We start from the raw sequence: 27,812 nt of genomic DNA, 5'->3' as shown, positions 1-27,812 counted from the left end.
AGCAACAGGAGCCAGGGCGTACGGTGCCACGCTACTCTGTACCGGTAACGGCTAACCGGCCGTCTGTACGGACAATGTACCGTTCGTTGTCTCTGAACTGAAGTTCCGAGGCGCGGGTGTGAACGACGACGCGGTTCGCGAGCCGGAGTCGCTTCCAGCCTATTACTGCAGCTGAGGACAAGTCAGCTCGGTGCGGTCAGCGTCGCTCCGGGCGTGCGGTAGATGCCCATGCCCATCGCGGCATCGCCACAGAGAGAGAGAGAGAGAGAGAGAGAGAAAGTCAAAGCTCGTTGGCGTGGGTCAGCGTCGGATGGCGGTCCACTTGGGCCCACCGGCGCATGCCAGCCAAGCACTTTGACCCTACTACTAGTCTTCTACTACCATTTTAGCTTGTGTGTTGCGGCGCGCTGATGTGCGGTGCAGACATGCTGCCGAGTGCGCGCGGAAAGGAATAATCAAATTGCGCTCGTGGCTACCAAGGATCGTCCGGCGTATAGTATATTGAAAAAAAAACCCACAGGAGGATGATGTTCTAAGTCACCTGCAGACTAAAAGAGCTGTGAAAGGTATACCCTTGAGATTAAAGAGCCTGATGCAACCTAATGGTTGACCAAAAGAGTATACCCCAATAAAGAATTAGTAAAACGCCACCACTGACGTCAGCGGATGCACAGGGCACAACAATATAACACGTGCAGAAGAAGATAGTACACAACGCCAACAAAGCTGCCGGCTTTGTATACTCCTCCTATGCTATTTCGGCCCCAGCTTACATGTAAATTACCACGTCTGTTATTATGTAATCTGATCTAAATAACCTGCTGCCATAGTTTACAGCCCGGGCGGTCTTTTTTTTTTCTTTCTGAACGAAATGGCCCGGGAAGTCTTGGGCCATGTCCATTCAAGGTAGCAGCAGCCCGTGCTCCGTCCCAAAGGCCAGAGTATTAGGGGCTTAGGGCAGGCTACGGCCCATGATCTCGGAGAAAGCGAAGTTTCGAAAATAGCACGGTTGTTCAGACAGTTAAAAAGAACACTGTTATTCTTATTCAGAGGTTCAGAATATGTACAGAGATATACTCCATATAAGAATAGCACTGTAAGCACATACAAGTTCACAGCTACTGTCACATACTGAAGTGTACCCATACAAATATCATGTTTACAGAATACAGATCAGCTAGCCACTGAAATCACTCCAAAATGGACCAAAAATTGCTGGAGCTGGTCAAGACTCGAGAAGAAATTAAAGCTTTCGTTAACACGTCGATGGGCATGGTCGTTTCTTGCATCAACTATGTTAACCTATACCCTGATCCTTTTCTATGTTTTTTTTCCGTGTCTCTGATGAATTCTGATCATATAGCAGTCCTGTACAGTTGCTGGCCTAGAACTGAAACGCGGAGAACATGTATCTACCTGCCTTCCTCGTGATCCGTCAGGGTGATGTTGCTGATCCTGCACGAGGACTCGCCGAACGAGTCCGACGACACGGCGAGGCTGCTGATCCGGACGTTGTAGTAGGCCGGCTGCTGGGGCTCCGGCATGGTGATCCCCTCGCTGCCCAGCATGGCCACCACCTCCGACATGTTGGGTCGGTCGTCGGCGCTGTCCTGCACGCACAGCAGCGCCACCTGCAGGCACTTCATCACCTCCGGCACGGGCACGTCGCCGCCCAGCGCCGGGTCCAGCACCTCGTTCCACCTCCCGTCCTGCCACAGCTGGTACGCCTGAAACAATTCGAACGAAATTTTTTTTTTCTTTCAGTGCTCTCTGTCAGGCTAATTGCTTTCTGAACTCTGAATTCTGGTTGCAGGTGAGGTAGGTGCTGAACTACTGTACTACTTACATATCCTGTGAGGTTGAAGAATTTGCCGTACTGGTAGAACCCGGCGGTCCTCTTCCCGGTAATGATCTCGAGGAGCAGGACGCCGAAGCTGAACACGTCGGATTTGATGGAGAAGAGGCCCTCGGAAGCGTACTCCGGCGCGATGTAACCACTGGTCACAAGAAGTGCAGAAGCTATGAGCATCGCGCAACAAGATCGTCGACAGAGACTAGTTCTGACTTTGATCACTACTACTACTTACTGCGTGCCGACGACCCTGGTGGTGTTGGCCTCGGTGACGTTGGAGCAGAAGATCCTGGCCATGCCGAAGTCGGAGATCTTGGGGCTCATGTCGCGGTCCAGGAGGATGTTGCTGGCCTTGAGGTCCCGGTGGATGACCCGCAGGCGCGAGTGCTTGTGCAGGTAGAGCAGGCCCTGCGCGACGCCGTCGATGATGCGGAACCGCCGCTCCCAGGTCAGGATCTTCCCTTTCTCAGCGTCTGCAGGTAAGCCGGCCGCAGCACGCCTTGGCGTCAGCGATCGAACAAGTGGTTGCAGGGAATGGTTGGAACAGCACGAAGCGTTGAGAAGATGAGGTACCGAAGATGAAGAAGTCGAGGCTCTTGTTGTGCATGTACTCGTAGATGAGCATCTTCTCCTCGGCCTGCACGCAGCAGCCCAGCAGCCGGACAAGGTTGGTGTGCTGCAGCTTGGCGATGAGCTGGATCTCCGTCTTGAACTCCATCAGCCCCTGCACCGAGCACGACGACAGGCGCTTGATCGCGATCTCCAGTCCGCCGGGAAGTTCACCCTGAATGAATGAATAAGCATTTAACAATGAGTATTGACTGTTAGTTCTACATTTCACAAACCACAGCAGCACCATACTGGTAGCACTGAAGATCAGTGTGGTGATTCATCTGAATGTGTGCATGAAAATTTCTGATGGACGAAGTACCTTGTAGACGGGTCCGAAGCCGCCCTGTCCGAGCTTGTGGTCGTCGGAGAAGTTGTCGGTGGCGTCGGCGATCTGGTCGAAGTCGTAGAGCGAGAACTCGGAGTCGCTCTCCTCGATCCGCCAGAGCTTGAGCACCTGCTCCATCTCCATTGACATGGTGGGCACGCTCACGGTCCCCGGCATGCTGGTCACTGATGAAGTGATGATCAAACCGTGCATGCCGTTAGTGACAGTGCAAGCAAGCAGTTGGACTAATGGCAACTTCATCGTCAGTAACATTGACTGTATCTTCGTTATCGTTACGCACCTCTCCTCCTCCGCTTTCTGATCCAGAGGAAGCACGCCAGGAAGCAGGCGAGGAGCAGTGTCACCGGGACGACGGTCGCGACGACCCACAGCGTGGTGCTGCTCCCTGAACCAAGTGGTCGTGTCATTAGAATTTCGAACCATATTAGCAGTGACAAAATTTGAGCATTAATTCCTGATCAAAGGTGACGAAGCAAAGGTATAATAAAGCAAGCATTCTCGTTTAACACGCTAGTACTTGCCATGTTAGGCGTCAAGCACACACGCACCATGACGCAGCAGGATGCGTTAAGCCTACCACAGCAGCAGGATTTTGTACGCGAGCGGTAAGCGAGGCCACACTGACTTTGAGCCTGTGCACACGCTCAAGCCTACGATGTTGCTGATCTGCAGGCCGCCAGGGCCGCAGCTAGCATGCCCTCTCAATTTGTGCAGGTTGCAAGCAAGCACAAATGGCCCCCCCCTTCATTAGTTTGCCCAGCTGACCTCTACGAATTAAGCTAACAGGCAGTCTCAGCAGGAGCCCAGGCTCGCCGGGCCTTGGGTCCGCCCATGCCGCCAAGGACGACCCGAGACCAGCAGGGCCTTTGTCGTCGGCCGCCCCCGCCCTGGTCGCTCGGCATGGCGCCGCCGCGTCGTCCGCACACTATTCAGGACGGCGCGTGCGTGCATGTGAGCCTGACGGACTGGGAGCGAGTGGCTAGCGCGCCGTGCCGGGTGCCACTCGCCCCGCGAGGAGAGCCAAGGCGGCCGGCCGGTGGAAATAAAATCAGATCCGTCAGGGAACAAACCATTCTAAATATTCTAGTGCGACATGGAGGTGGCGCCTGCAGCTGCAGGCCGGGACCAGACCGACCAACGGGCGGCCGAGACGATACGGCACGGCAGCACGCCGGCGTGACCCGCCATGTCGATCGAGCCTAGCGCGTCCGGGTCTCGTGCCGCACGTGGCGCCTGCTCCCGGGTGTCGTCGGCTCGCCGCTCCGTCAGTGGTGTGCTCGCTGCTACGAGATCGGCGGCCGCGTCGACTCGTGAGGCCGCGTGTGAAGGGAATAAAAAGGGCAGTACGGTCGATCGAGACTCGAGTTAACCCTGGGTCTGGCACGGTCGCCTGCTTGGTTGTGTCGGCCACAACAAGGACTTCTTCAAGAAAAACTCTCACCAGCTAGCCTCCACGGGTCATGCCAGTGCCCAGCCAAAACAAAGGCACCATCTATCACACGATCGATCGAGATTGGGGGTGCTGAGATCGATGTTACCCTGGCTACTGCTTTTGTTTTCCCCAAAACAAACCACCAAATTTCCTATCACTGTCCAGTGCTTCTTTATTCCCCAGCACGTCTGATTCCTTCACATGGTGAGCTTGCCAAGATACAGAGTTAAAAATTGGAGACTGGGAGGGCCCTACCGGCAAGTGTTGGGACTTTTGTGTGGTGCAAAAAGCGAAAAGGAGCTTGGTTTGGGGGAAATGTGTGTGGATCAGGGCTGATTTGATCGTTGATCCGAAAGGCAACAACAAAGACCTCTACTAAGCCGGCCGGCCGGACTGATAAAAAGTGACACTCGTGGCGCACGAATCACTCTCATTCGCTGCCCAAGCATGTATTTGCGTGTGCCTGTAGGCTGATGTGTGCACCGGCTAGCGTATTAGGCTACAGCTCTTCGTGTAATCTCTGGGGGTGCAAAGTCACGCGGGCCCTACTTTAAGATAAGAATGTAGACATAACTGGATATATTGATGCAAAGCAAGCATAGTTTTTAGCCCCAACACGTCATGCAATGGAGAAAAAAATGGTTTAGGGTTCCTTGTATATTGATGCGATTCTCGGTGTATTTTATCAGACTGATTATCTCAGTGCAGTGGCCTCTCCAATTGCAACTAATAATAAGCCTAAAATTGAATTTCTATGCACACAAAATACAGTTTTTATTACTGAAAAGATGCAGCTCACTCACCGCTAGTTTACTTCTGCAGGAGTTCACCTGTTTAATTTTATTTGTTTCCTTGGTGCAGTATTGTTGTGTTTGTATTTTATATATATATAGGATTTTTTTATAAGGATTCGTGCATGGAACATGAGCTTCCTTTTGCTAGAACGGTTCTTTCTTTCTAGCTTTTTCTTAGGGGTGAGGGGTTGGGTTTATCCATGATGAAGTGAAGAGAGTTAGATATTCCTTTCCAAAGGATGAAAGAAAATATTAAACTAAATGAAATTTCATTTAATTGGCAAATACATACACGACGACTTCGTACCATTAAAAATTCATGTTGGCAAAAAGATCCTTTCCACGTCTAATTTTTTTTAAAATTTACAATTTGATTTCTTTCCATCCGATGGCTTCTTTTTTTTGTGCAAACAACTCAAAAAAGGTTCTAGACATTTTAAAATACTACAAATGAATAAAATAAACAAATCAATCATACAATTGTGATCAAGTTTAGCAAATAAATTGGGTTCAAAAGGAATGTTGCGTGCATTTTAATTCGCTGATGAAAAATTGGCATCATTAACCTCTTAAACAACCAAATCACGAAAACATATCAATCAAATTATTCAATCAAAGCAGCTACATCTATTGGCATAAATAAATTGCATATGCATATCTAACCGTAAGTAGCATGCAGTTGACTAATTTTGTGAAGCGAATCAATGCTAAGTTGCCATTGTGGAGTATAAAATTATTTTACCAGCATCCAACCAAGAAAGACTAATGTCAACGAATATCAGTTAACTGCCTCACAAAAATGCATTGAAAATGGGGGGAAAACTAACACTGCTATTACGGCGAAGAATGGATTCCTTTCGAAACCAAATTTGCGGGTAGGTGCCAATTTTCAAGGAAAAATAGAAATTTTGAATTGGGACTAAGTGACTAACCTTTGGAAGAATTCACCAGGGGCGTGAGCGTCACCATGTCGCCGCTTGTCGCCATGAAGACAGTGTCCTCGTACCTCATGTTGCAGCGCACCCCAAGAATCCTCCCGCCTATCCTCCCCGGGAACCACGTCGGCATCTCGCGGATGAGGCCGGCGAGGCACCCCCGGCACTGCGGCGGCGTCAGGTCCGGCGTGCACTGCGCGAGGGCGTAGATGTTCATCTTCTGCGGCGGGAACCCGGCCCGGCCCGTGGCGTACCTCCTGCTCGCCTTGCTGGCCGCATCGGACACCGCGCCCACGAGCCGCGTGACCAGGGCGTCGAACGCGGCGGCGTTCCCGTCGGACACGTTGTTCATGTTCGTCGCGGCGCTCTCCGGCGCGTTGCCCCCGCCGGCGAGGAAGTCCTGGTCGGAGAACCGGAGCTGGCACTGGTCGTAGTACACCGCGACGTCGCTGCTGGAGAGGCAGTTCTGCTCCGCGTAGCGGAACCCGGCCTCGAGGCACGACGCGCAGCGGCCGCCCGTGAAGTCCCCGCGGCAGAGCGCGAGCCCGTACGCCGTGCCGGGCCCGGCGCCGAAGGCCCCCGCCGAGAAGCCCGACGCCGAGGCGTTCCTCGGGAGCTCGCGGGAGAGGCTGGCGAGGTTGGCCGCGAACGCGCTGTCGGGCTGGTAGGTCCGCCGGGCGCTGGTGGAGTTGCAAAGGCAGGAGATGGGGTTGATCACTGGCAGGGCCCCGGCCCCGCCGTCGCCCGCTGCCGGCGCCGGCGTGGACGCGACGGCGAGGAGGAGGAGGAGGGGCAGGAGGACGAGCATGGCGGCAGGTAGGTGCTGAGAGAGGACACGTTGGGGGATCGCGCTACTGGTGCCGTCTATGAGTGACACAAAAGCTAGCTGCGCTTGGCTACACTAATAGGCATCGGGGATGGGAGCAATCAAGTGCTTAAGCTAGATTTAATATGCACTTAACTTAAGTGTATACTAAGATATACTAATACGGGCTTAGGGTTTGGTTAGTGGATTGTTAATCGAGCTGCAAGTCAGTGCCAGTGATACTATGCTTAGTTTAAGCTGGAGAGGGTTGACCTGGAGCACCAGCTGCGGTCACTGATGGAGATTATTGGAGGGCATGGCATTGGCATGAAATGCGAGGCAGTTGGGTGTCTCATTCTCTGGACTACCTGTGGCTGTAGCCGCATAGTGTGCTGATGGTTTTGTACTTTCATTTCCATGGAGTAGTAGCAGTCTACAATTTTTGCAGTGGACGATGCTCTGACGGATGGGTGAGTCTGACGTGTCACGGCTTTTTTAAAAGGATTTGGTGGGCCCGCACGTAGCTCACCGGATCTGGTTCGCCGAGACAGGCGGTTTGTTTGCACAGGGCTAGCTTCTCTGGCCAAGTTAGTATTTGCAGTTTGGTGCACCTGGCCTTGTTTAGCAGCTGCCTTCTGGCCATCAAACTGCCGTGTCTCACCGACTCCGCTGATGGGTAGCAGAGGCATCGTCATCCATCTCATCTCACTGGTGGCGTACACCCCCGGGTGACAAATATATAAATCAGCCAGATTTGGAAGCTTGCAGCTCCAACGTGCGGATGCTGGCCACGTGGAAGACCTCTTTCTTTTCGCATGTTGGTTTCTTGTAGCGTGCGTAGTAAATTGATTCGCCCAAAAAGAAGCATTTTCTTTTATGCAGAAACCCTATGCCTTATTTTGAAACATTCTATATAGTTCCATTATCTGAATCGTACCCCATTTTTTTTTTAGAAAAAAACATGACACAGATCTTGATTTATGGCAAAGATCTTGATTTAGGATTAGATCTTCTGTCCTGTACATCGATGCCGGCTTGGAGGAGGTGGGTACTGATGGAAGTGGCAGTGACAACGCGCGTTGGCCACGGGCTGCTGGTGGGTAAGGGGCAAAGCTGCTAAAGTGTACGGATTTTAGTTTACATCTATCAGATGTTTGTGTGTAAGATCATAGTAGAATTTATTAGCACAAAAACCATAAATTCTACTGACTAGTGACTACAGTAATAGAATTAGCCTAGTCAAACTAGATTGTAAGGTTGTAGAACTGTATGACAATAATCGAAATTCTGATGACAACCATGATAATGTGTTAGAACACACCGTGTATGACTGGAGTGGGCTGGAATGATGGCATGGGACGAGCGGAGGAACTTTTGAGCTCAAGGCCGGTTAGTACTATTTCATATATGATGGTGTGCTTCTTCAGTTTATGTTTTTTTTCTTGAAATATCTATAAAGTATTGTTGCCATAAATCTAGTATTAGTATTAACAGTTTCTTGCTAATGAGATTCAATCATTGTTTGAGCTGTGATCTGTGTGTTTATTTCTTGACCAAAGAGCAGGTACTCCTGTACATTGTCTCTTTCGGTTAAAAGAAACAGTGCACATCTACCTTTGAAGTTTGACAATTAGTATGGCGGCGGGACTAACAAATCCTCCTCGATCGTGTAAAGATAATAACAACATGGAAAAATGGGTTGTCTGATGATTCCATTCTACACAGTTAAACACTCCTACTTGATTGCCGGTCGGTGTGACCAACTGACCACGGCGGAGAAAAGCGGCAGGCTGGATCTGCTGGCTGCTTAATCTTGCTTCGTGGCTCATCATACAAACAGGTTTACAATTTTCAATGACCACGTGCTTCCATTTTTATGATTTCCCCATCCTTGTTTGACATTTTCAGCACCTTACTTACATTACTACTATACATACGGTTGGATGGTCTGAGTTTCCACGCATCGGATCCTGTGCTCCAATAGAAAAACTGACCTACCGTTAGTTTACTCTTGAGGAATACTCCTACCTTTTGCGCCGAATTAAGCCTATTTCACATGAAGGGCCACTAATTTTGTGTGAGCTCAAACAGCATGGGGCATCAAAAAACAATTTACAATGACTTCCCATAAAGCCCGGTCACACAGACTTTTATCCCCCACAAGTTCTATAGTTCTTACTGCTAGTCCTACCTAACCAGGTTTTGGGAACCTTTTCCTTTTTCATGAAGAAGACAGAAGATTTAGTTTAAATTTATTTATTGACTATAAACCTGGTAATCCTATAGATATAGAGGGCCTGCTTGGTTAGGAACCAAAATGTGGGCATGGCAAAACATCAGCATGCCAAAATATAGGCATGCCAATCTCTTTTACCAAAATGTTGGCAATTTTAGAAGGTGGACTAAGTTTTGGGTTCTAACCAAATAAGTGCCAAATTAAATTTATAGTCTTGCCCACATTTTGGCATAGTAAATTTTGGTAGCCAACCAAGCAGACCCATAATGCCATGTATGGAAAGGCATGGATGAAAATGCCAAAATATGTATTATTGGAAACTAACCGATCTCTCAAAAATAAACTTTCGGTTTAAGAAAATGTTTCAACTGATTAGCTTAAATGATATGATGCTACCATGCATGCCTTGACAGTTAGTTGTACACAACATATATAAGCACAAATTTTAAAACCTCAAGGCTAAGATAGTATACTATACAACTATAAGCACACAAGCAGGGGTTCTTTAACTAATCTGCACTGTTACAAGTGGATCCTACATACAAACAAGGGGAAAATAGTCTTTCTGTTGTAACGGCAGCCGATATTTTGTGTTAGCCAATTTTAGTACTATCCGGGTTGCTTCAGTCCCATATTATTATCATTGTTTTTTTTATGTACCAAGTACAAGATGATCCAACAAACTGACCCTTTTTTGTTTGGCATTGTCTCATTGCAAGGCGTTTGCTAACACACATTTAGTCAAGTGATCAGCATAATCTCAGTGGATTAAGATAGGACCATTGGTGCCAGACAAACTGATCCGGGGCCAAGTACAGCATAAAACAAATTAGGAAAAGAAGGTGGTTACAATGTTTATCCCGAAACTAATCACGGCACACTTCTATAGATGTATGACGATCCAGCGGCCTCGTGTGTAGAAAAAAAAATTGCTGTATCAGGAACGGACTTACTTGTAAAGAATATTATAGCCGGGTGCCATCATGTCGAAAAGGACTGCCCAGCTGCTGCCGCATGTATGGCAGATATGCACGAGGGGCATGGCAGAATTCTGTATGCTGAAAACTATGAGTTCATACGGAAAGTTTGACTTTGGGTTTGAAACAGCCCAAGCATTTGCAATTTGCAAAATATAATAATATATGGGTTTATGTTATAGAAAACTGCTACATTAGCTAGCGGTTTGGAAGGCTTGGCGCCTCAGAATGCAAGTTCTTTTAGCTGGTTGGCGGTTCAGAGCAGACTGTGGACGTCGGATTGGCTGCAGGAGATGGGCTGGCCGAAGCACACCGTCTGCCCGCTCTGCCAAACGTCCCCAGAGAGGCAGAGACAGCATGGCACCTCTTGCCCGAGTGTGGGCAGATTCACCAGACGTGTATGGTGGGGGATTTCAAATTCTTCAGGATCGGGTAACCTTGCATTCTGGCAAGGTTAGTTGGTGACAGTCGTGTAAGACAAAACAATAGCAGACTGAATTCAAAACCGGGAAAGGCGTGGCGTTGAATTCTAAACTCGCATCTTAATCTGCCTCCCTAAACTCATACCATTCGCTTATGAGATCAATGCGCCCCTTGCTCTTGCTTCATATATACGGTATCCAACTTCTAGGTTGTAGCTTGAGAGCCTTCGCAGAAACCAGCCTTCTCTGAAACGTGAAAAGGATAGCTTTGGAAGCAAGCGTCACCTGGTGAATTGGGTCATGCTACGCGCAAACAAAGTGCGGCTCGCTGCTCGCTATCCACGCGCAGGTATGAGTTGCCTGAATTTCAAAGTCAAACTCACTTTTGAATGGCTCTTGATGGATGCATGCATCCTGTTTTGCGATTGGTATGGCAAAGTAACCTTATATATATATATATATATATATATATATATATATATATGTCTCAGCGTGCGGCAAAAAAATAAAAAATGAATGGATAGAATAGCTATCAGGCCCGGCCCATCACAACCAGGCCCATTGATCTCTCCACGCACCTTCGTCCTTCCGCTCCCCCGCGCCGCTTCCCTGCCCCAGCCGGCGCCTGCAGTGCTACGCCGCCACGGCGCCACGCCACCGTCCCAGTTGGCAGTCGCTAGACGCCTCGACCACCCGCCGGTGGACGGGACAAAGCCTCCCAATGGCGCGGCAGCGCGCACAATCGCGGCAGTCCCTCCCTGGTCGACTGGCCCACTGGCTGGTTCCGCGCATCTCACTGGCTCTTCACTGGATTCGCAGGTTAGTGTCCTGATACTCTACCGCCCCAGTTTTCGATTCCACTTCACAGCTTCTAGAGGTAGTGCTGCACTGCTCCTGGTGCGACGTAGCCTTATTCCTTACGGAGGGTGGAAAGTTATTTCTAGATTTTGTATTTGGGGCCTTCAATTTAGAACTAAGTCGAAATCGACGAAATGTAGCTTGTAAGTTGTTCCTCCCTAATTTAGCCCAATTTGAATATGGTACTGAGATGTAGTACATGTATGTGCCTCTCTGTACTAGGATTTTGCAAATAGACTTTCCCAGTGTTCTAAACTGAAACAGAGGTACCTGATAATCTGGTGCGCAATTATTGAAGCAAAAAGACATTAAGCTAGAATACTTGTTTGCACTGTTTACCGTTTTAGTCTTATGACTAGAAAAACTCGGGCGGCTTTGCTGCGCCTTGCATGGAGAGAGCCAGTCCAGCATTATAGGCCAGCGAATGAATCTTGTTTTGTTGTGCTTCACCTTTTATTCTGTAGCTCAGCAATATTACCTTATAGTGGCACATTTACAGAGCATTGCGCATGTTTGTCTAATACATAGGATGGATGTGGGATAAATATAATTTATGTAGCAGATGAGATCACAATTCTGGTAAAAGAGATGTCTATGCAAACTTTACAGCTACATCTTGGTAATTAACTAATTACCGAAGTTCAGAGATGCTGTAGGGAAAAGACGTTACTGGTTTGAACACAAATTTACTCGATTAAATACTGTGGGGTACACAAGGCAGTGGAGTTTGTAGTAGAGGCATTTTTTTTTTGACAAAGCAGAAATATATTAGAAGATAAGTAATAACAACTTCAACAGAAATTTAGTAAAGTGAAGTGTAGTTGTTATAGTATTCTAGAATTGTAGGAGCATCTTGTGCTCAAGTATTAGGATAAAATAGCATATGTACTTTCAAACAGATAGCAGTGTAGTAGCAGCCAACTTTGGCTATCATCAAACTAGGATAACACCTGAATGAATTTTGAAAGGGAAAAATGAGGATCCAGGAGAAGAATTTCCATGTAGCTTCAGGTATAACCCTGAACATACTACTCTTTCTTCCTGATGGGGCCCTAAATATAAAGTTTTGTACTTGTCATAAGGAACGTCACAAGGATGGCCCTACCAGCAGATGCTGCAAATGCCATTTAAAATGCATCTACATGCAGCAACTTATGTGGAGTACGTTTATGCCACTCTAGCATAGGCTTAGCTACCTTCACAACTTTGGTCTCAGGAGCCATCCCTGATTCAAGAACCAATCAAAAGGAGTCGAATTATAATGTTTTTTTTTCCTGGAAAACAGAATTTATCAGCAGTAAATTGCTGTCCTACAAGGTATGATACAAAAGGTTAGTGCTCATATTACAGAGCTCAAGGTGAATATAGTATACTTGAACTAAACTACATCTTAGTGAGTTGCATTGACTATTTTGCTTACTTTAATAAACTAGCCAGAGAGGAAGTTCAAGATTACAGTACTATATATTCTTTTTTGGATACTACAACTTAAAATAATTCGAACCCAAGCTATGCTCATTATGCTTAAAGAAAGTGTCTTGGGCATGATCTTTTATAACGGTTGCAGTCAGATGGAGAAGGGCCAGGAAACAAGTAACAGTTTGTTTGTACTTACCATTATCCATCATCTAGGTCTCAGAGCTTGTATGCGTGTTCATGAACCATAGCTATGACTATGAGTATGCTGGTCCACACTTGTGCATTTCATCAAATATATATAGAGCATATCTCAGTTTCTCAGCTTTGCCTAAGTTGGGCAAGCAAGATGTCTTTGATGGGGGGGAAGAGCTTGCAAAATAACAGGCTGCAGTCCTTCACAAGCTGCTGCACCTTCCACAAGCTCAAACGGTGAGGATGAGCCACAGCTCCTTGGTGAGGTCTGGCTGCCGATGGTGACGCCGCGCTGTACCCAATCACCATGTTCTGTATATAGCTAGCTTCTCCATCACGCGTGACACGTGCATCTGCACATATGAACAGTCTGCATGCATCTGCATATCAGATCTTAGACAACAAAAAGCTAATCACCGCCTTGTTCATCGAATGAGAGTAAGATGTGACCGAGGACGTTGTTGCCACCTTGTTCCTAGGCAGAGGACCTCTGGATCCAGCGTTGGTTCAGTGAGTAGCTTGCCTTGGAGGCATTTCGTCGAGCAGCTATCGGGCATCTTCCAATGGCCGCTCCGCCTGCCAGGGCACTGGCTGGTGCGCTCGGCGGAGTGGGAGGGCACACAGGGGCGCTGGCTGGTGCGTTCGGCGGAGTGGATGCCTCGTGCAGCGGTCACGTGCCTCCGGCTTCCGTGCGGGTCGTGCGGCTCTCGTTCTGGGAGCTTCGCGGCGGACATGGGGCTGCTGCTGCGAGGCGGCGCTCGGGAAGGCTCTGGAAACGCTAGGTGCTGTATGCCCGATTCTGGATGGTCCGATCAAAATCCGACGGCGGGAAAAAAAACATGCGACGTGGGCCGATGAGAGGCCTGAGCCAGGGTCAGGTTTCGTCTTTTAGAGATATATCTAGAATTGGGGCACAAATTATTATAAGCACTTGAAGTAGCTTTGCATACTGACATACTGTTTCTAGTTGATGTCATGTTACATCCGGTACAAATTACAGCACCCCATTTAAGCGTGGATACAGAGAAAATCACATAGATAACAAGAAGACCGGAGTTGCATAACACTAGTTACAACCCTGAAACAGAAAAGTGGAAACACCATTTGGCCAAACAAAAACAAAAGATCATATATACAGGCAAACAACTCTACATTAGACTTGGAGCTCCCTTAGCACCATAGAAACATGGTTGGTTCACGTTCTTTTGGATTGCTAGTCTACCTTGCCAACGTAATGCTTATATTAATGTTGCATGATGAAGCTTCTGACTCGCTAGAGCGCACAAAGAAGTAAGCTGGTTGCTTTGGCTTGGGCAGGCTCACATTCGCACTGTTTAGCATGCTAACCACAAGATCCATAGCAGGTCTGTCCTCTGCGCTCTCTTGAACACATAAAAGTGCCACCTGAATGCACCTTTCTATCGCTTCATGATTTTCTCCTATACGACAACAAACCAGCTGGCACCATTCTCCAACTTTCCAAAGTTTCCAAGCCTATTAGAAAACAATGTACTTTTGTCAAGCACACAATGCTCCGAGGCCTACCATGCTAGTGGGCATGTAGTGCTAGAGTGACTTCCACTTACATATGAAATGAGATTGTATAATTTTCCATCATATGGATAGAAACCAGTAGTCCTCTTTCCGCTTATAATTTCCAAGACCAAGACTCCAAAGCTAAAGACGTCTGACTTGATTGAGCAAACTCCATCAAAGGCATACTCTGGAGATATGTAGCCACTGAGTGGAAGAAGTGAAATTGTTATATAGTATTTACCAAGAAACAAGGAGTAGATAAATTAAGTTGATAATATGCTTATATGCTTATCCAAGATCGAACTCTGCATTTGTCAATGTGCAACAGCCACAGCTTGGAGCTCTGCTTAAAGAGTTGTTATAGTTATGCATTATTCTCATTAGAACGTATAAAAGCACTTCTTGATGTGATATAATCTGAAAAAGCCAAGTGCATTCGTCCTTACTGTGTGCCTACTATTCTGGTTGTATTTGATTCCGTCATGTTTGAGCTGAATATTCTTGCTATCCCAAAATCAGAAATTTTTGGAGTCATGTCGCTGTCCAATAGAATGTTACTTGCTTTCAGATCCCTATGAACAACACAAAATCGTGAGTGCTTGTGAAGATATAAGAGCCCCTGCGCTACCCCATCAATTATGTGTAGACGCATGGACCAGTTCAATTGCCCTCCTTTGTTAATATCTGCAAAATGTGAACAAAAATATGGAAAACTTTCAATTGCAAGCACCCCAAATTGCAGCATGTGAGAACGGTTAAAAGTTATAGCAGGCTTGCCGAATATGAAGATGTCCAGGCTTTTGTTTTGCATATATTCGTAGACAAGCATCTTTTCTTGATCTCCTTGGATACAGCAGCCAAGTAACTTAACAAGATTTTTGTGTTGAAGTTTTGCTATCAGCTGAATTTCATTTTTGAACTCTAACAAACCTTGTACCGAACATGCTGCAAGTCTTTTGACTGCTACTTCAAGACCACCAGGCAATAGGCCCTGAAAAAGAATAGTTTGATTTCACTAATCACTTTATAACTTGTGCTACTACAGCCATATCTCTTTTGTTTGTGAGCATAACAAGCTCATATTCGCTAGAAGATATTAGAAAATGGTTGATCTAGAAGCAACCGAAATTTAACAAATATAGAACAACAAGAATTGGCTTAATGCAAATGCAACTATGCAATTATATTTAGTTATTTACCTTATAGACTGGTCCAAAACCACCTTTTCCAAGTTTGTTTTCACTAGAGAAGTTGCCTGTAGCTTCCTTTATCTGAGAGAAATCATACAGAGAAAACCCAGAGTTGCCTTCTTCAATCCTCCACAGATTGATTACATTTTGTATCGCCATTGATAGCAATTGTAGTTCGAATCTTGCTCTTTCTGCAAATAATAGAGAAGATCTTTCTTGGTAATCATTCTTTATTGTAACTGTAAGAACCAAATGGAAGGGTGAAATGCTGTGAGTTTACTATTACCTCTTTTCCTCTCTGTTTTGATCCAAATATTAACAAGCAGCCAAGAAATTGAAACCACGACTGAGAACGATCCAATCGTGACCCAGATCCAAAATTTGCTTGCTGCATTTCCATGTATGCCAGTCATAACCGATAACAATTCTACACTCTAGTGGCTAGTCAATGTTGGATTTGCAAACATAATAATAAGAGGGCAACATGGTGCTTAATAATTAAAGTTGAAGTGTTAAACTATACACATAGCAGGTAACATTTTATTTATTTCATAATTTTTTGGTTGATTTTTTTACATACAGTAGTATATGTGTCGCAGGAGCCAATCTAAATCCTTCTGCAAATTAAATAAATAAAGTGCGATTTGTCTTTCACTCTTTCTGATGCCGGCAATCCTGTTCTGTATTTATTTGCCTCAGTTTCTTAGCTTTAATCTGATGGTTAAATGGGAGTGAAGATGAAAGATTGTTCTAACCAAGTTATCCAAGAAGTATTAGAGATCAACTTACGTGTGGGCATATTTAAAGACAACACTGGTGCGCCAGCAAAAAACTGAACTTCTGTTTGGTACCAAAAGCTGCAGTGCACACCGAGGATTGCCCCGCCCATCTGGCCACTTTTAACCATCTGCTCCCTCTTTGTGATGGCACTATTCAGGCAACTCCGGCAAGTATCTGGCGGCATGTCCTCTGTGCACTGCACAAGGCCATATACTGTCTGGCCCTTCTCGGTGAGCCAGCCCTGGCCTGTCTCGTACCTGCCTGTCTTCTTCGTTGCGCCTTCTGTGAGCTCAGCCATCAGCTTGGAAACAAGACTACCGAACTGCTCCGAAACATGACCTAATGGTGGACGATTCAGATTAGCTCTCACTATGCATTCCTGAGAGTTGCTGAAGTTGGAGATGAAATCCTGATCAGAGAATCTTAGCTGGACCAGGTACCCATCGTCAAACAAGGTTATGTCCTTTTGGGAAGAGCAGGAACTATTAGCTGATTTGTTCCTTGCTGCATCAAGGACCTCCTTGAGGCGGTATGCACAGTCAGTGCCGGGGGTTGTGTCTCCTCGGCATAGCACTGCTCCATAGATCATGTCAGAACCCATCCCAGCTGTATCACGAGCTGAGTGTGAGTTTGAATTTGTCACATTGGCAAATAGTGCTTCAGCAAGGGAATTCAGGTTAGAGACATAGGTACTGCTTTGCATGTACATGATGTTAGCATTGCTGCAGATGGGCTGGCCTTCAGCTAACAGCTTCGGGGAAGAAAGAAGTAGGACGGCAATAAGTAGCATGATGAGTGACATTGGTGCAGTGGTGGCAGGAGCAAAGAAACTTATGCTTCTGTATGGGACTTGTGGGTAGGATACATTGAGCATGGATGAATGCATCTTAAATAATCTAGGCATTACCTTGACTTTTGGTCAGCGGTGATGTTTCATTTAACCAGGAAGGAACTGGAAAGCAACCTTAGCTTAGACTTTGAGGAAGTTGATTGACTAATCCGAATGGAACAAGATAAGAATTGGGACGACTTGGACAAGATACTGAATGTATACCTGAACTTAATTTTGGTCCATTCATGTCCTAATTAATCTCATGACTTTGCCAACTTTGTTCCTGAATCCTGATCCTGAGTTGGGTCCTTCTGTTGTCATGTACAAAGAATATTAAACAGAGCAAGTCACTAGTAAGACTGCAGGATTTCCTTTCATTGAGTTGCTGTTATTTTCATTTAGATGCCATCAAGTCAATGTTGCATCTGGACGATCATGTTGGAGTATTGAGAACTCATACTTGATGCTAATTATTTTTCTTTAGCTATTTCTTTGGAGTAATGAGTAACTCGACAGTTAAAAATACTTTTACTACATTGTTCTGTAGGGCAGTTGTGTCATGGAGCTAATGTTGCAGGTGCAAAATCATGAGGTATGAAAAGGTTAGTTATCCCCTTCTCAAAATTGTAGGTACCTTCTTACTATTTGTCCTTTCATTCTATACCAGTAACTGTTGATACCCACCTTATTTCACGTGGTAACACTAACGACATTTATTTATTCACTCAGATAATGGGCACTTTATATATATATATATATATATTTTTCTGTGCATGCATCTACATCTTAGCTCACCAAATTGAGCCTTAGTTGATGTCTAGCATTACCATGTTATAGTTAAGAATCCTACTTTAGTATTAGATATAAAAGTCTTAGTTTCCAGTTTCATAACAAGTTGGAACAGAAAATTCCCATAGTTCAGTTTCATGCTACGAGAAGCAGATTATCTCAAGTAGTATGATAAATTGAATTGCATCTATTAATCTGGGTTATTCTTTGCAACCTAGACTACATGAGTTGAACTTGGCAACGTAGAAGATTTCTTACATCATGTATGCTATCTTTTGAGCTGCATATGTACACCACCTGTATGTTATCCATGAACTGTTGAGGAAAATTAGTAAATTACAAAACTATAGAATTGAGTCCTAAATTGGTTGTATATCCTCCAAGTGTTCACTTTCTTTGAATGCCCTGGCGGTCGCATTTGTGGAAAGATGGAAAATTCAAACAAAGAAAAACAAGAGAACTATGTGATGAAGATAGGTGGAATTCTTCGGAGTGATTTCCCAAGTCCTTGCTCATGTCACAGGCTTGAAAATCATGGTGATTGAATAATTGACCTTGTAATGCTGGCTTTCAGCATGATATGGATCACATGGAATGGATCAGAGAAGTTCTTGAGATTTCTTTTCCATAAACTGTTCTTTGGGAGGCTCTGCATTTATTGACTTCCTTTAGATGTTGATCTTTTAATCTGATAACAATCTTGAAGACTTATTTTGATGAATTGTGGCACAGTGGTACTTCACGACTCATCGCCATCAGGGAAAAGGGGAACCGTAGGCTTACTGAGGAGGATTCGTAGCACCCTCTGCAGTATCCTCCACCATATCCTTTTTCTTTTTGGTGGTCTTGTATGTCTGAGAAATATACTGTCATGTTTCAGGTGAAGAGCTGGAATACCGGTCGGTTGTGCTGTCATTCGTTTCCTTGAGTGTTATTTGTCACTGCTACCTTTCAGCTCCCATTTCGCAGGCAGGTTCAGAGGGTTACTATCATCTTGGTGAACCCTTGAGGGCTTGAGGTGACGAACAGGGCACATGTTTTCACCGCAGAATATTCAGCAGGAAGCTCTCAAACTGATGGTGAGATGCCTAGTCAGCAACTCTGAATCCACCTCACCTGCTCCAATTGTCACAAGTCTGCACGTCTACAGAACGACTAGTTCGGTCAGTTTCTCCCCAGCCATACTACCTGTAGGAGACGCGCCCGTCACTGTAGCAGGTAAGCCGGCACGAAGCTGCAGGTGCAGATTGCTGCAAGGCAGTAGCTGTTAGCAGGAGGTCGTAAGTGAAATGGTTGATTGGGACTCGAGAAACTGCGAGAGTAACCGGCAAAGTCCTTAGTCCTTACCAGAGAAGAATGGAACAGCGATGGCCAAGACTGGAGACGGAGTGTTATTATCCAGTATTCACACCTTAGTCCTTAGTCTCATCTCTCTTTTATTCCAGCCAAACATCATCCAGTATTCACACCGTTGCAGACGGAGTGTTATTATCAGTTGAATTCAGAGATTTTCCCACTCATTTCAGCGTGAAGGAAAAAAAAAAGGCAGCCATATATAGCTTAACTTCTAGTTGGCTGGTTGACTAGTCAGAATACGACAAACTTCCACAAAAAACTGAATGCATTTACTGAACATCATTTGGCTGAGTAGTCAGAGCATGAACCTATCAGGCAGTCTTCTTGAGTCCCAATTGTCGGTTGGTGTTTTGGTACTGGTTTCCATTCCATCCTGCTCGAAGTGATGGAGCGCAAGTTGGTTTTTCTGACCTGCAAATGCACAAACAGCGTCATACCCGTCCGAGCTATGGCCATTGAATTCAGAGTTTTGACGCGCGTTGCAACTTGCAGTGGATAAGAGAAAGGGCTGCATGTCTACATCCATCCGTGCCTCGCAGCAGACTCAGCTGCACCTTGCCATTCCTCCAGTAGAGTTCAGTGACCTATCTTGCCGAGCTGCGGCTGCAGGAGAGGAGAGTAGGAGATCGATCGGGCTGAGGGCAAAGAAGAAAGGAAGAGGAGCAGCAGAGGAGATCGTGCCATTCGTCTCCAAGATCAGACTTGGGCTTAGTAATTGTCTAATGTGTTATCTGGCCCACTCAAGACTCAAAAAAAGAAGGAACATGCTCGGCCCATATTCTACTCGATAAGCCCACGGCCAAGGCGAGCCCCAACGGGACTGTCCGAGCGGCGACGGTGAGGCCGCGTTCTGTCCCTTGCGCCCGGCCGCCAGGGGAGCACCCTGCCGGGCGGCGGACTACCGCCGCAGCCTGCTCCGGTTTCATGGCCGCGCGCGTGATGACCTCGTGGCTCCAATTGCAGGCATGGCTCGACGACGAGCCCCCATTGCAGGTATGGCTCTACTACGAGTCCCCATTATATCTTTCGTGTCAGAGGCTCAGAGCTAGCATTGCCGTCGGGATTATTAGGAATTCACCTCGTGGGGGGTGCCGTCTGCCCCTCAAGTTTTCAGTCGAGACCACCCTACGGCAGCCGGTACTGTACCCCCATTATGTGTGCCCCAATTGCAGGTCATGCCCATGAATTTCATCGAATCCCCGAAGTTCCCTCTAGGAATAAAGTAACTCGAGAACACCAAGTAGTGCTGCTGCTGTTTTTGGTCATCACTGTGTTGCAACTGCTGCTACTGTGGTCTTCAAAATGCATTTGTTTTAGGCTCGGGACGCCCCATTTTGTTGTTTAAGACACGAGGTTGAAATTTCGAAGATTCAGCCCAGCAGTGGTTTTGCATAAAAAAAAAAACAACAACAACTTAGCCTTTTGTCCTAAGCAAGTTGGGGTAGGCTAGAGATGAAACCCACAGAAAACGAGAATAAGAAACACAAAAAGGGCATAAGATAAAGGAAGAGTTAGGGGTTAAACAAAAAGTAACAAAGGTCACAGTTCAGGTACGTTAATTGCTAATCTCCAAGCGCTCCTATCCATAACTAATTCCTTAGCGATATTCCACTCCTTAAGGTCTCTCTTAACCGTCTCGTCCCAAGTTAGTCTAGGTCTACCTCTACCTCTCTTTACATCATCGCCCCGCTTTAAAACTCCACTACGCACTGGCGCCTCGGGAGGCCTCCGTTGTACATGTCCAAACCATCTCAACCGATGTTGAATCAACTTCTCCTCAATAGGTGCCACCCCGACCCTATCTCGAATCTCTTCGTTCCGGACTCTATCCCTTCTTGTATGCTCGCAGAACCAATGCAGCATACACATCTTTGCTACACTCAGTTGCTGGACATGTCGCCTTTTTGTAGGCCAACATTCAGCACCGTATAGCATCGCCGGGCGATGGTTTTGCATACCCGAACAAAAGTGTAAAATGTGTAAGTTGTATTAAAAAATATGGATAACAATCAAGCATACTCATATGACTATATTGACGCAAATATTTTCTTCTTGATGAAGATAACTATCAGCATTTCTCTCAGAATTGATTGATGGCAATGTAGTCCTACCTTTCTAGCGTGATACTCATAGCCATAATCGCACCGCATGATGAAACTTCTTCTTCACATGGATTTACATGGAAGTAAGCTGGTTGCATAGGCTTGGGTAAGCTCACATCTTTAGTGTTTAGCATTGTGACAACTCGCTCCATATCAGGTCGATGATCTGCATTTTCTTGGACACATAAAAGTGCCACATGAATGCACTTTTCTATCTCATGATATCCATTGCATGAAGGAGAATAAATCAGCTCACCCAATTTTTCATCTCTCCAAAGTAGCCAAGCCTGCCAAAGTAGCATGTTTTGTGAAACAAGTAACATTGGGGTCTGCATTTAGAAGCAAATGGGTATGCATAGATAAAAGTTCTGGATGGTGTTAAGGTTACACTCACATATGAGATGAGATTGTACAGCTTTCCATTGTAGTCATAGAATTGGGCTGTCCTCTTTGAGCTTATGATTTCCAGTGTCAATACGCCGAAGCTAAAAACATCCGTTTTGATGGAGCAAACCCCATGAAAAGCATATTCAGGAGGTATGTACCCACTAAGTATCAGAAGTTAAATTCATGTCAGTAATGAAAAGGAGGAGGAACTTATAGAACAGTTGATCACATGCTATCCTATAATGTTCATTTTTCCAAAAGAAGCACCTCCATGAATATTTCATGTACTCAAAATGCACAGATCCATATGTTCTTACTGTGTGCCCACTATTCTGGTGGTATTTGATTCTTTCACATTTGAGCAGAATATTCTGGCCATCCCAAAATCAGATATTTTTGGATTCATTTCACCATCCAAGAGAATGTTATTTGCTTTCAAATCCCTATGCACAACGCATAACCGTGAATAGTTGTGAAGGTAAAGAAGCCCTTGAGCTACTCCATCAATTATGTGCATACGTTTTGACCAGTTTAGTTGTGCTCCCTTCACATTATCTGCAAAAGGTGTATAATTAATTAAAGCTGTTGACATGCTATAAACAGCATTACACATGTAGAAGCGATGAGTCTTGCCAAATATGAAGCAGTCTAGACTTTTATTTTCCATGTATTCGTATACAAGCATCTTTTCTTGTTCTCCTTTAGTGCAGTAACCCAGCAGCTTAACGAGATTTTTGTGTTGAAGCTTTGATATAAGCTGAATTTCATTTTGGAATTCCAATAAACCTTGTAAAGAACATGTTTCTAGTCTCTTGACTGCTATTTTAATTCCACTGCTCAATCGGCCCTGAGATTGATTGAAAGGGAAAAAGAATAAGTTATTTGTTCATAACTCAATAACTTGGTTTATTGGAAATTTATATTCATTGCATTTAGCCACAAAATAAAACTTATGCACCATTGCATAAGATATCTCCACAATAATATAGAAAGGGCATTATATTTGTATTAACAATGTAATGTTTAATTCGTTTTATGGGTCCATTTGCAATGTAAGGACATAATACCTTGTATACATGACCAAAGCCACCTTGCCCCAATTTGTTACCAACTGAAAAGTTATTTGTAGCTTCCTTTATATGCGAGTAATCATACTGTGAAAATCCCAAGTTGCTGCCTTCCATCTTCCATAAACTTATCACACTTTGTATTGCCAAAGACATTTGTCGTAATTTTAATATTGAATGCTCTGAAATTTTTTTTGAAATTTTATGCTGCCGATATTTGTCAGGGAACAATAACTAATGGCACAAATTTTGGTCTGCTGTTATGTTAATTCATACCTCTCTGTTGCTGTGTTTTGATCCATACATGATAAAACAAGCATGAAATGAATATTACCATTAGGAATCCTCCAATTCCAACCAAGGTATCAGCTGTGTTGCCTGTACATCAATGCATAAGACCAATGAGTTGTAATTTGAGAAGACAACTAAAAGTGCACCTCTACGGCCCAGGCAATCAGTGTTTCTGCAAGGGAGATCAGGTTGGATTTAATCTGTAGGTGTTGTTTGGCATGTACCTGGCACCATTGTAATTACTGCAGAAGGTCTGGCCAGCTAATATTGCTGGGTAAGAGAGGAAGAGGAAGAGGAAGAGGAAGAGATAATAGTAGCGTTATGATGGCCTTTATTCTATCTATATTGCAGAATTGCCTGCCAAGAAGTCTAATGAGTGCCAAATATCATATTTGCTTCATTTACCAAGAGGTAAAGGAATTCAAAGGTCAAGCATTGGTTCCATTCAATGTGTAGATGGAAAATGATTGCTAAGACTCATTCTTTGCATTAGTGATTGATAGATGGTGACATGCCCATATTTTCCACAGAGAGCTATTTCGTGGGTTGGAAATCTGAGGTGAAGTAGTGGACTTGTCTACATTCCAGATGCTTTTATATTTCTTGATTACGTCTTCAATAATTTCTCATGCTTACAAATATGTCCTAGCTTGTGAAAAAAGTACAGGACTGAAAACAACCATGCATAGATTTACTATATATTCTAAAAGAATGATATCTATTGCGGGGAAATGCAATTCATGGTCACAACAGAACTTGGCTATGTGCTAGCGGTAAACAGTTTGGAACTGAAATATAAATTAATTCAGTCTTACACTGTTTACACAAGATAATAAGGAAAATCTTGTTAAATATGTAAAACCGCTAGTCAAATCAGCCTAACAGGCTAACTGGTGAGAAACAGTGGAACACACTGCCTTGTACAATTAATTAACACAAGGATGGTCAAGACCTGTAACTCACACTTCATTAACAGTATCGACATTCTACTATCTGCCATTTGTAGTAGTGATGCTCACATCATTTCTGCTACTCAATATATTGATATTCACTGACACATCTAATTTCGCATAGGAGTAAGCTGGTTGCTTTGGTTCTGGCAAAGTGATGCCATCGCTGCTAAGAATTGCAACAACATCAGCCATTGTGGGACGATCTATTGTTTTTTCTTGAACACACATCAATGCCACGGCAAGGTATTTCATCAGCTCTTCCGGTTCGTATTCATCACCAAGTGATTGATCGATGAACTCATTCCATCTCCTACCTTTCCACATTTGCCAGGCCTGAAAAGAAAAAAAGATATTTACATGCCTAGCAGCATATGATGGTGTATCTTTATGCTGTTAGATCTAGCTACAAACATAAGGGAACAAGAGATAAAGGAAACTGCACTATACTTTATGCCCTATACTTTGTGGAAAGAAAGAATGTAGAATGCAACCACACTAGTAATGGTAACTGGTATGTTAGTATATATGCAAATTGTTAGAAACAGTATTTGTTCCACTTTTTTTTGTTGAGGTAATTACAGAAGGGGAGGGCCCTACTAACCACCATTATTACAGATTGTTAGTTTTTAGCTGCTTACATATTCAAGGAGGTTGTAGAATTCTCCATTGAACTGAAAACCTGAGCTCCTCTTTCCGCTTATAATCTCAAGAAGCAGGACCCCGAAACTGAAAACATCTGACTTGATTGAGAGAAGGCCATCAGATGCATATTCAGGAGCCATGTATCCACTAGAAAAAGGATGACATGTGGGAAGTCAGAAAGCAAATGCTTTGATAGAAACATTAGTAAGTAACAAAACTAGTTTAATGCACTTACAATGTGCCCACAAGTCTGCTTGCTGTTAGTTGAGTGGCATCTGATGGAAATATCCTTGCCATTCCAAAATCAGAAATCTTAGGGTTTAGTTGAGAATCTAACAGAATATTGCTTGCTTTCAAGTCCCTATGGATTATGCGTAGTCGTGAGTGATTGTGAAGGTACAGAAGCCCTTGAGCTATACCTTCAACTATTTTAATTCGTCTCTTCCATTTGAGTGACGCTCGCCTGATCGGATCTACAAGCAATGTAACACAAGACCAAGTGTTAGTTCTGCATACAAGAACGAATGCAATTACAAAACTTGCATTTTAGAGTAAGCACATGCCGAAAATGAAGTGATCCAAGCTTTTGTTGGGCAGGTATTCGTAGACCAGCATCTTCTCTTCTTCATGGATGCAACAGCCAAACAGCCTAACAAGGTTTCTGTGCTGAAGTTTTGCTACAACCTGGATCTCATTCTTGAACTCTAATAGACCTTGTCGTGATCGAGCAGATAGCCTTTTAATTGCTAGATCTTGTCCATCAGGAAATACTCCCTGCAAAAACTCATTGCTCCGTGTTTATATGGAGTCATCTAAATTTCATGATATTGGTGCATGACCGTAATAATAGCAAGGAAATACCTTGTAAACTGGGCCAAATCCACCCTCTCCTAGTTTATTTTTGGTTGAGAAGTTGTCTGTAGCATCAGCAATCTGAGAGAAATCATACAATGAGAACTCTGAACTAGTGTCTTCGAGCCTCCATAGCCTAAGTACTTCATCAATGTTCTTGGGCTCCTTCATCGAGTTCATTTTTCCTAAATATGCATCTCTCCATTGTTTTTACATGTAATTGGAGATTTGGAAAAAAATATTTGATTTTTGTATAAGGCTAATATGCTTACTTCTTTTTGCTTTCCTCCAGACACTTAGGAGCCAGAAAAACAACCGTGTAGAGAGGACTGCGGAAGAGTAAACTGCTGCAATGATGAAGAATGCACGGTCTTTCTTTTGTCCTGAAAATGATACATGAAACGATCAATAATGGGGCTTAACAATTTCTCAAGAATTTTGGAGCGCCAAGATGCTCCTCAGATTAAGCTGAATTTTCGGAGTTTGAGAAATAACTCATCTTGGTAACAAGCATGAGAAATTCACAACATTCAGGTTTGTAACTCAGAAGAAAACATTTTTCTTTCAGATTTTCATTCTGAATACCGTCCATGCACGAGCAGAATCTCACGTAGGGACAGCATCTTGCTGTTGTCGTTGACGTTGAAGAACTGCAGGTCCATCTCGTACCGCAAGTTGCACCGCGCCCCGAAGACCGCCCCACCCATCTTGCCGCCGCCGATCATCCTCCGCCTTTCTTCGACGCCACCAAGGCAGGCCCGGCAGCGGTCAGGCGGCATGTCCCGCGTGCACTGCGCCAGCCCGTACACCGCCCGGTCCGTCTCCCCCGACGACAACGACGGCCACGGCGCTTCGCCCACCGCCCACCTGTCCGGCCGCCTGGCCGCGGCGTCGGCGAGCGCGGTCAACAGCTCCGTGACCCGCTCATCGAACCGCGCGGCCACGGCGTGCGGCACGGCGTCCGTGTTCGTGACGTCGGCCCATTCCGGCGCGTTGCTGAAGTCGGCAAGGAAGTCCCTGTCGGAGAAGCGGAGCTGGTACAGCTCGGAGTAGACGGCCACGTCCCTGCGCAGCGCGCAGGAGGCGTCGCCGCTGGTGCTGCCGCCGTCGATGGCGCCGAGGGCCTCCCGGATGCGCCTGGCGCAGTCGGCGCCCGCGGAGTCCGCCCGGCAGAGCGCGGCGCCGTAGACCCTGTCGGGGCCCTCCCCGGCAGCGCCGGTGGCCGAGTGCAGCCTGGCGGCATCGCCGATCAGCGCATCGGCGAGCGTCCTCAGGTTGGACATGTAGGTGCTGTTTCGCTTGTACGTGGCATCGCTGCAGAAGGACCGGTCACCGCCGGACGGCGCCGGCGCGGTGGAGACGAGGAGGATCGCGAGCGCCAGTAGATTTGGTCCTTTGTTCATTTGCAAATTATAAAAAATGTTGGCCACAGCAATACAGAATTCCTAGCAGAGATGAAAAAGGGTCAAATTGAAACGTAGCAGAACTGGGTAGCTAATCCGGGTTGCCCACTTTGGTAGGCCAAGACTTTTCGTCCAAGCCGGTGGACACGACTGTGTGACCGGCAAAACTTGACCCACGGACGACGACGGATCGCTGCTCCTGTGGAGGAAGATGGACTGCGACTGACCGTCGTGTGATTTCCGTCTACAACGAAGGAAGAGGCCGCAGCGCCGCGTCAGGCGAGACCGCCAGCTTAACAATGATGAATTGATGATCGGGCGATCGGCGGCAGGTTGACGTGGGAACCTTTTTACAATCCATGTTCAGGCTGCGGAAAATGGGCCGACAAAAATAAATGGGCCTGACCGCCTGAGAGATGCCTGGCCTGCCTGCCTAAGATCAATAATAACAAGGAAAAATTCCTCCGCCTGTATAGAAATTTCTCAACATATTTCGGCAAAATTAGTTTCTCAATGTATTCGATTCGATCCTAGCAACGTGGAGCTTCGATCTTTTTCCCTCAATGAATACGCTCATAGAACACCATTGTGGAGTAAAACGATCTGGAAATGCAAGTAGACTAATAAGAAACAAGTGTCAATTTGTTGTTGCTGTGGTGTGCTAATTGTGCTATGATCTAGTTTGTTATGGAAAAATTTTATTACTATCTTTAAAACAACTAATAACTTTGATTTTCCTAAAAATAGTAACT

At 45.4% G+C, this 27,812-nt stretch overlaps 4 protein-coding genes and 1 long non-coding RNA gene across 14 annotated transcripts; 1 reads left to right on the top strand and 4 right to left on the bottom strand.

Annotated features, from left to right (window-relative positions):
• Positions 1 to 1,021: 1,021 nt before the first annotated feature.
• Positions 1,022 to 6,802, bottom strand: LOC112880193 (cysteine-rich receptor-like protein kinase 6). Its single transcript, XM_025944698.1, has 7 exons — positions 5,969 to 6,802; positions 3,091 to 3,195; positions 2,784 to 2,974; positions 2,426 to 2,636; positions 2,088 to 2,325; positions 1,847 to 1,997; positions 1,022 to 1,727 (listed from the first exon to the last, which is right to left on the bottom strand). The coding sequence occupies exons 1-7, from the start codon at positions 6,777 to 6,779 to the stop codon at positions 1,413 to 1,415; spliced, it is 2,022 nt and encodes a 673-aa protein (XP_025800483.1). The 5' UTR covers positions 6,780 to 6,802; the 3' UTR covers positions 1,022 to 1,412.
• A 7,181-nt stretch (positions 6,803 to 13,983) lies between these two features.
• LOC112880197 (putative cysteine-rich receptor-like protein kinase 20) lies at positions 13,984 to 17,223 on the bottom strand. Its single transcript, XM_025944703.1, has 7 exons — positions 16,396 to 17,223; positions 15,893 to 15,994; positions 15,616 to 15,797; positions 15,194 to 15,407; positions 14,863 to 15,100; positions 14,467 to 14,620; positions 13,984 to 14,374 (listed from the first exon to the last, which is right to left on the bottom strand). Exons 1-7 carry the CDS (start codon positions 17,186 to 17,188, stop codon positions 14,099 to 14,101), a joined length of 1,959 nt encoding a protein of 652 aa, XP_025800488.1. The 5' UTR covers positions 17,189 to 17,223; the 3' UTR covers positions 13,984 to 14,098.
• A 2,971-nt stretch (positions 17,224 to 20,194) lies between these two features.
• LOC112880201 lies at positions 20,195 to 26,541 on the top strand. Of its 8 annotated transcripts, none has more exons than XR_003226268.1 (6): positions 20,195 to 20,356; positions 23,562 to 23,621; positions 23,704 to 23,769; positions 24,285 to 24,406; positions 25,950 to 26,191; positions 26,314 to 26,541. It is a non-coding gene; the product is annotated as an uncharacterized LOC112880201 (long non-coding RNA). The 8 variants fall into 8 exon arrangements; XR_003226263.1 differs by having other exon boundaries at positions 23,370 to 23,621; XR_003226265.1 differs by lacking the exon at positions 20,195 to 20,356 and adding an exon at positions 22,233 to 22,330 and having other exon boundaries at positions 23,370 to 23,621.
• Positions 21,081 to 23,569, bottom strand: LOC112880199 (cysteine-rich receptor-like protein kinase 10). 3 transcript variants are annotated; one of them, XM_025944706.1, is made up of 7 exons: positions 23,435 to 23,569; positions 23,196 to 23,297; positions 22,920 to 23,101; positions 22,486 to 22,699; positions 22,170 to 22,407; positions 21,860 to 22,013; positions 21,332 to 21,752 (listed from the first exon to the last, which is right to left on the bottom strand). In XM_025944706.1, the coding sequence occupies exons 1-7, from the start codon at positions 23,442 to 23,444 to the stop codon at positions 21,471 to 21,473; spliced, it is 1,182 nt and encodes a 393-aa protein (XP_025800491.1). In that variant the 5' UTR covers positions 23,445 to 23,569; the 3' UTR covers positions 21,332 to 21,470. The 3 variants fall into 3 exon arrangements, with proteins under 3 accessions (XP_025800492.1, XP_025800491.1, XP_025800490.1); XM_025944707.1 differs by having other exon boundaries at positions 21,081 to 21,631; positions 21,722 to 22,013; positions 22,170 to 22,699; positions 23,435 to 23,568; XM_025944705.1 differs by having other exon boundaries at positions 22,170 to 22,699.
• Positions 23,979 to 27,072, bottom strand: LOC112880194 (cysteine-rich receptor-like protein kinase 6). Its single transcript, XM_025944699.1, has 7 exons — positions 26,268 to 27,072; positions 25,930 to 26,040; positions 25,667 to 25,842; positions 25,369 to 25,579; positions 25,041 to 25,278; positions 24,802 to 24,952; positions 23,979 to 24,496 (listed from the first exon to the last, which is right to left on the bottom strand). The coding sequence occupies exons 1-7, from the start codon at positions 27,058 to 27,060 to the stop codon at positions 24,200 to 24,202; spliced, it is 1,977 nt and encodes a 658-aa protein (XP_025800484.1). The 5' UTR covers positions 27,061 to 27,072; the 3' UTR covers positions 23,979 to 24,199.
• Between the last annotated feature and the right edge of the window lie 740 nt (positions 27,073 to 27,812).

The sequence above is a fragment of the Panicum hallii genome, chromosome 2, assembly GCF_002211085.1.
Source record: "Panicum hallii strain FIL2 chromosome 2, PHallii_v3.1, whole genome shotgun sequence".
Lineage (NCBI taxonomy): Eukaryota > Viridiplantae > Streptophyta > Magnoliopsida > Poales > Poaceae > Panicum > Panicum hallii.
Note: the sequence above shows the minus strand (reverse complement) of the source record. Positions and strands in the feature narration are given on the sequence as shown.

Coding starts and splice junctions, on each gene's coding strand:
- LOC112880199 (XM_025944705.1), bottom strand. Junction 22,700..22,919: donor GCTTTGGTCATGTATACAAG/GTATTATGTCCT, acceptor AATCAATCTCAG/GGCCGATTGAGCAGTGGAAT. Junction 21,753..21,859: donor TGTACAATCTCATCTCATAT/GTGAGTGTAACC, acceptor CTACTTTGGCAG/GCTTGGCTACTTTGGAGAGA.
- LOC112880194 (XM_025944699.1), bottom strand. CDS start 27,060: ATGAACAAAGGACCAAATCTACTGGCGCTCGCGATCCTCCTCGTCTCC. Junction 25,843..25,929: donor CTGGAGGAAAGCAAAAAGAA/GTAAGCATATTA, acceptor ATGCATATTTAG/GAAAAATGAACTCGATGAAG. Junction 24,497..24,801: donor TCTACAACCTCCTTGAATAT/GTAAGCAGCTAA, acceptor TTTTCTTTTCAG/GCCTGGCAAATGTGGAAAGG.
- LOC112880197 (XM_025944703.1), bottom strand. CDS start 17,188: ATGTCACTCATCATGCTACTTATTGCCGTCCTACTTCTTTCTTCCCCG. Junction 15,408..15,615: donor GTTTTGGACCAGTCTATAAG/GTAAATAACTAA, acceptor ATTCTTTTTCAG/GGCCTATTGCCTGGTGGTCT. Junction 15,101..15,193: donor CCTGGACATCTTCATATTCG/GCAAGCCTGCTA, acceptor CACATTTTGCAG/ATATTAACAAAGGAGGGCAA.
- LOC112880193 (XM_025944698.1), bottom strand. CDS start 6,779: ATGCTCGTCCTCCTGCCCCTCCTCCTCCTCCTCGCCGTCGCGTCCACG. Junction 3,196..5,968: donor CCTGGTGAATTCTTCCAAAG/GTTAGTCACTTA, acceptor CACTTGGTTCAG/GGAGCAGCACCACGCTGTGG. Junction 2,326..2,425: donor CCTCGACTTCTTCATCTTCG/GTACCTCATCTT, acceptor GCTTACCTGCAG/ACGCTGAGAAAGGGAAGATC.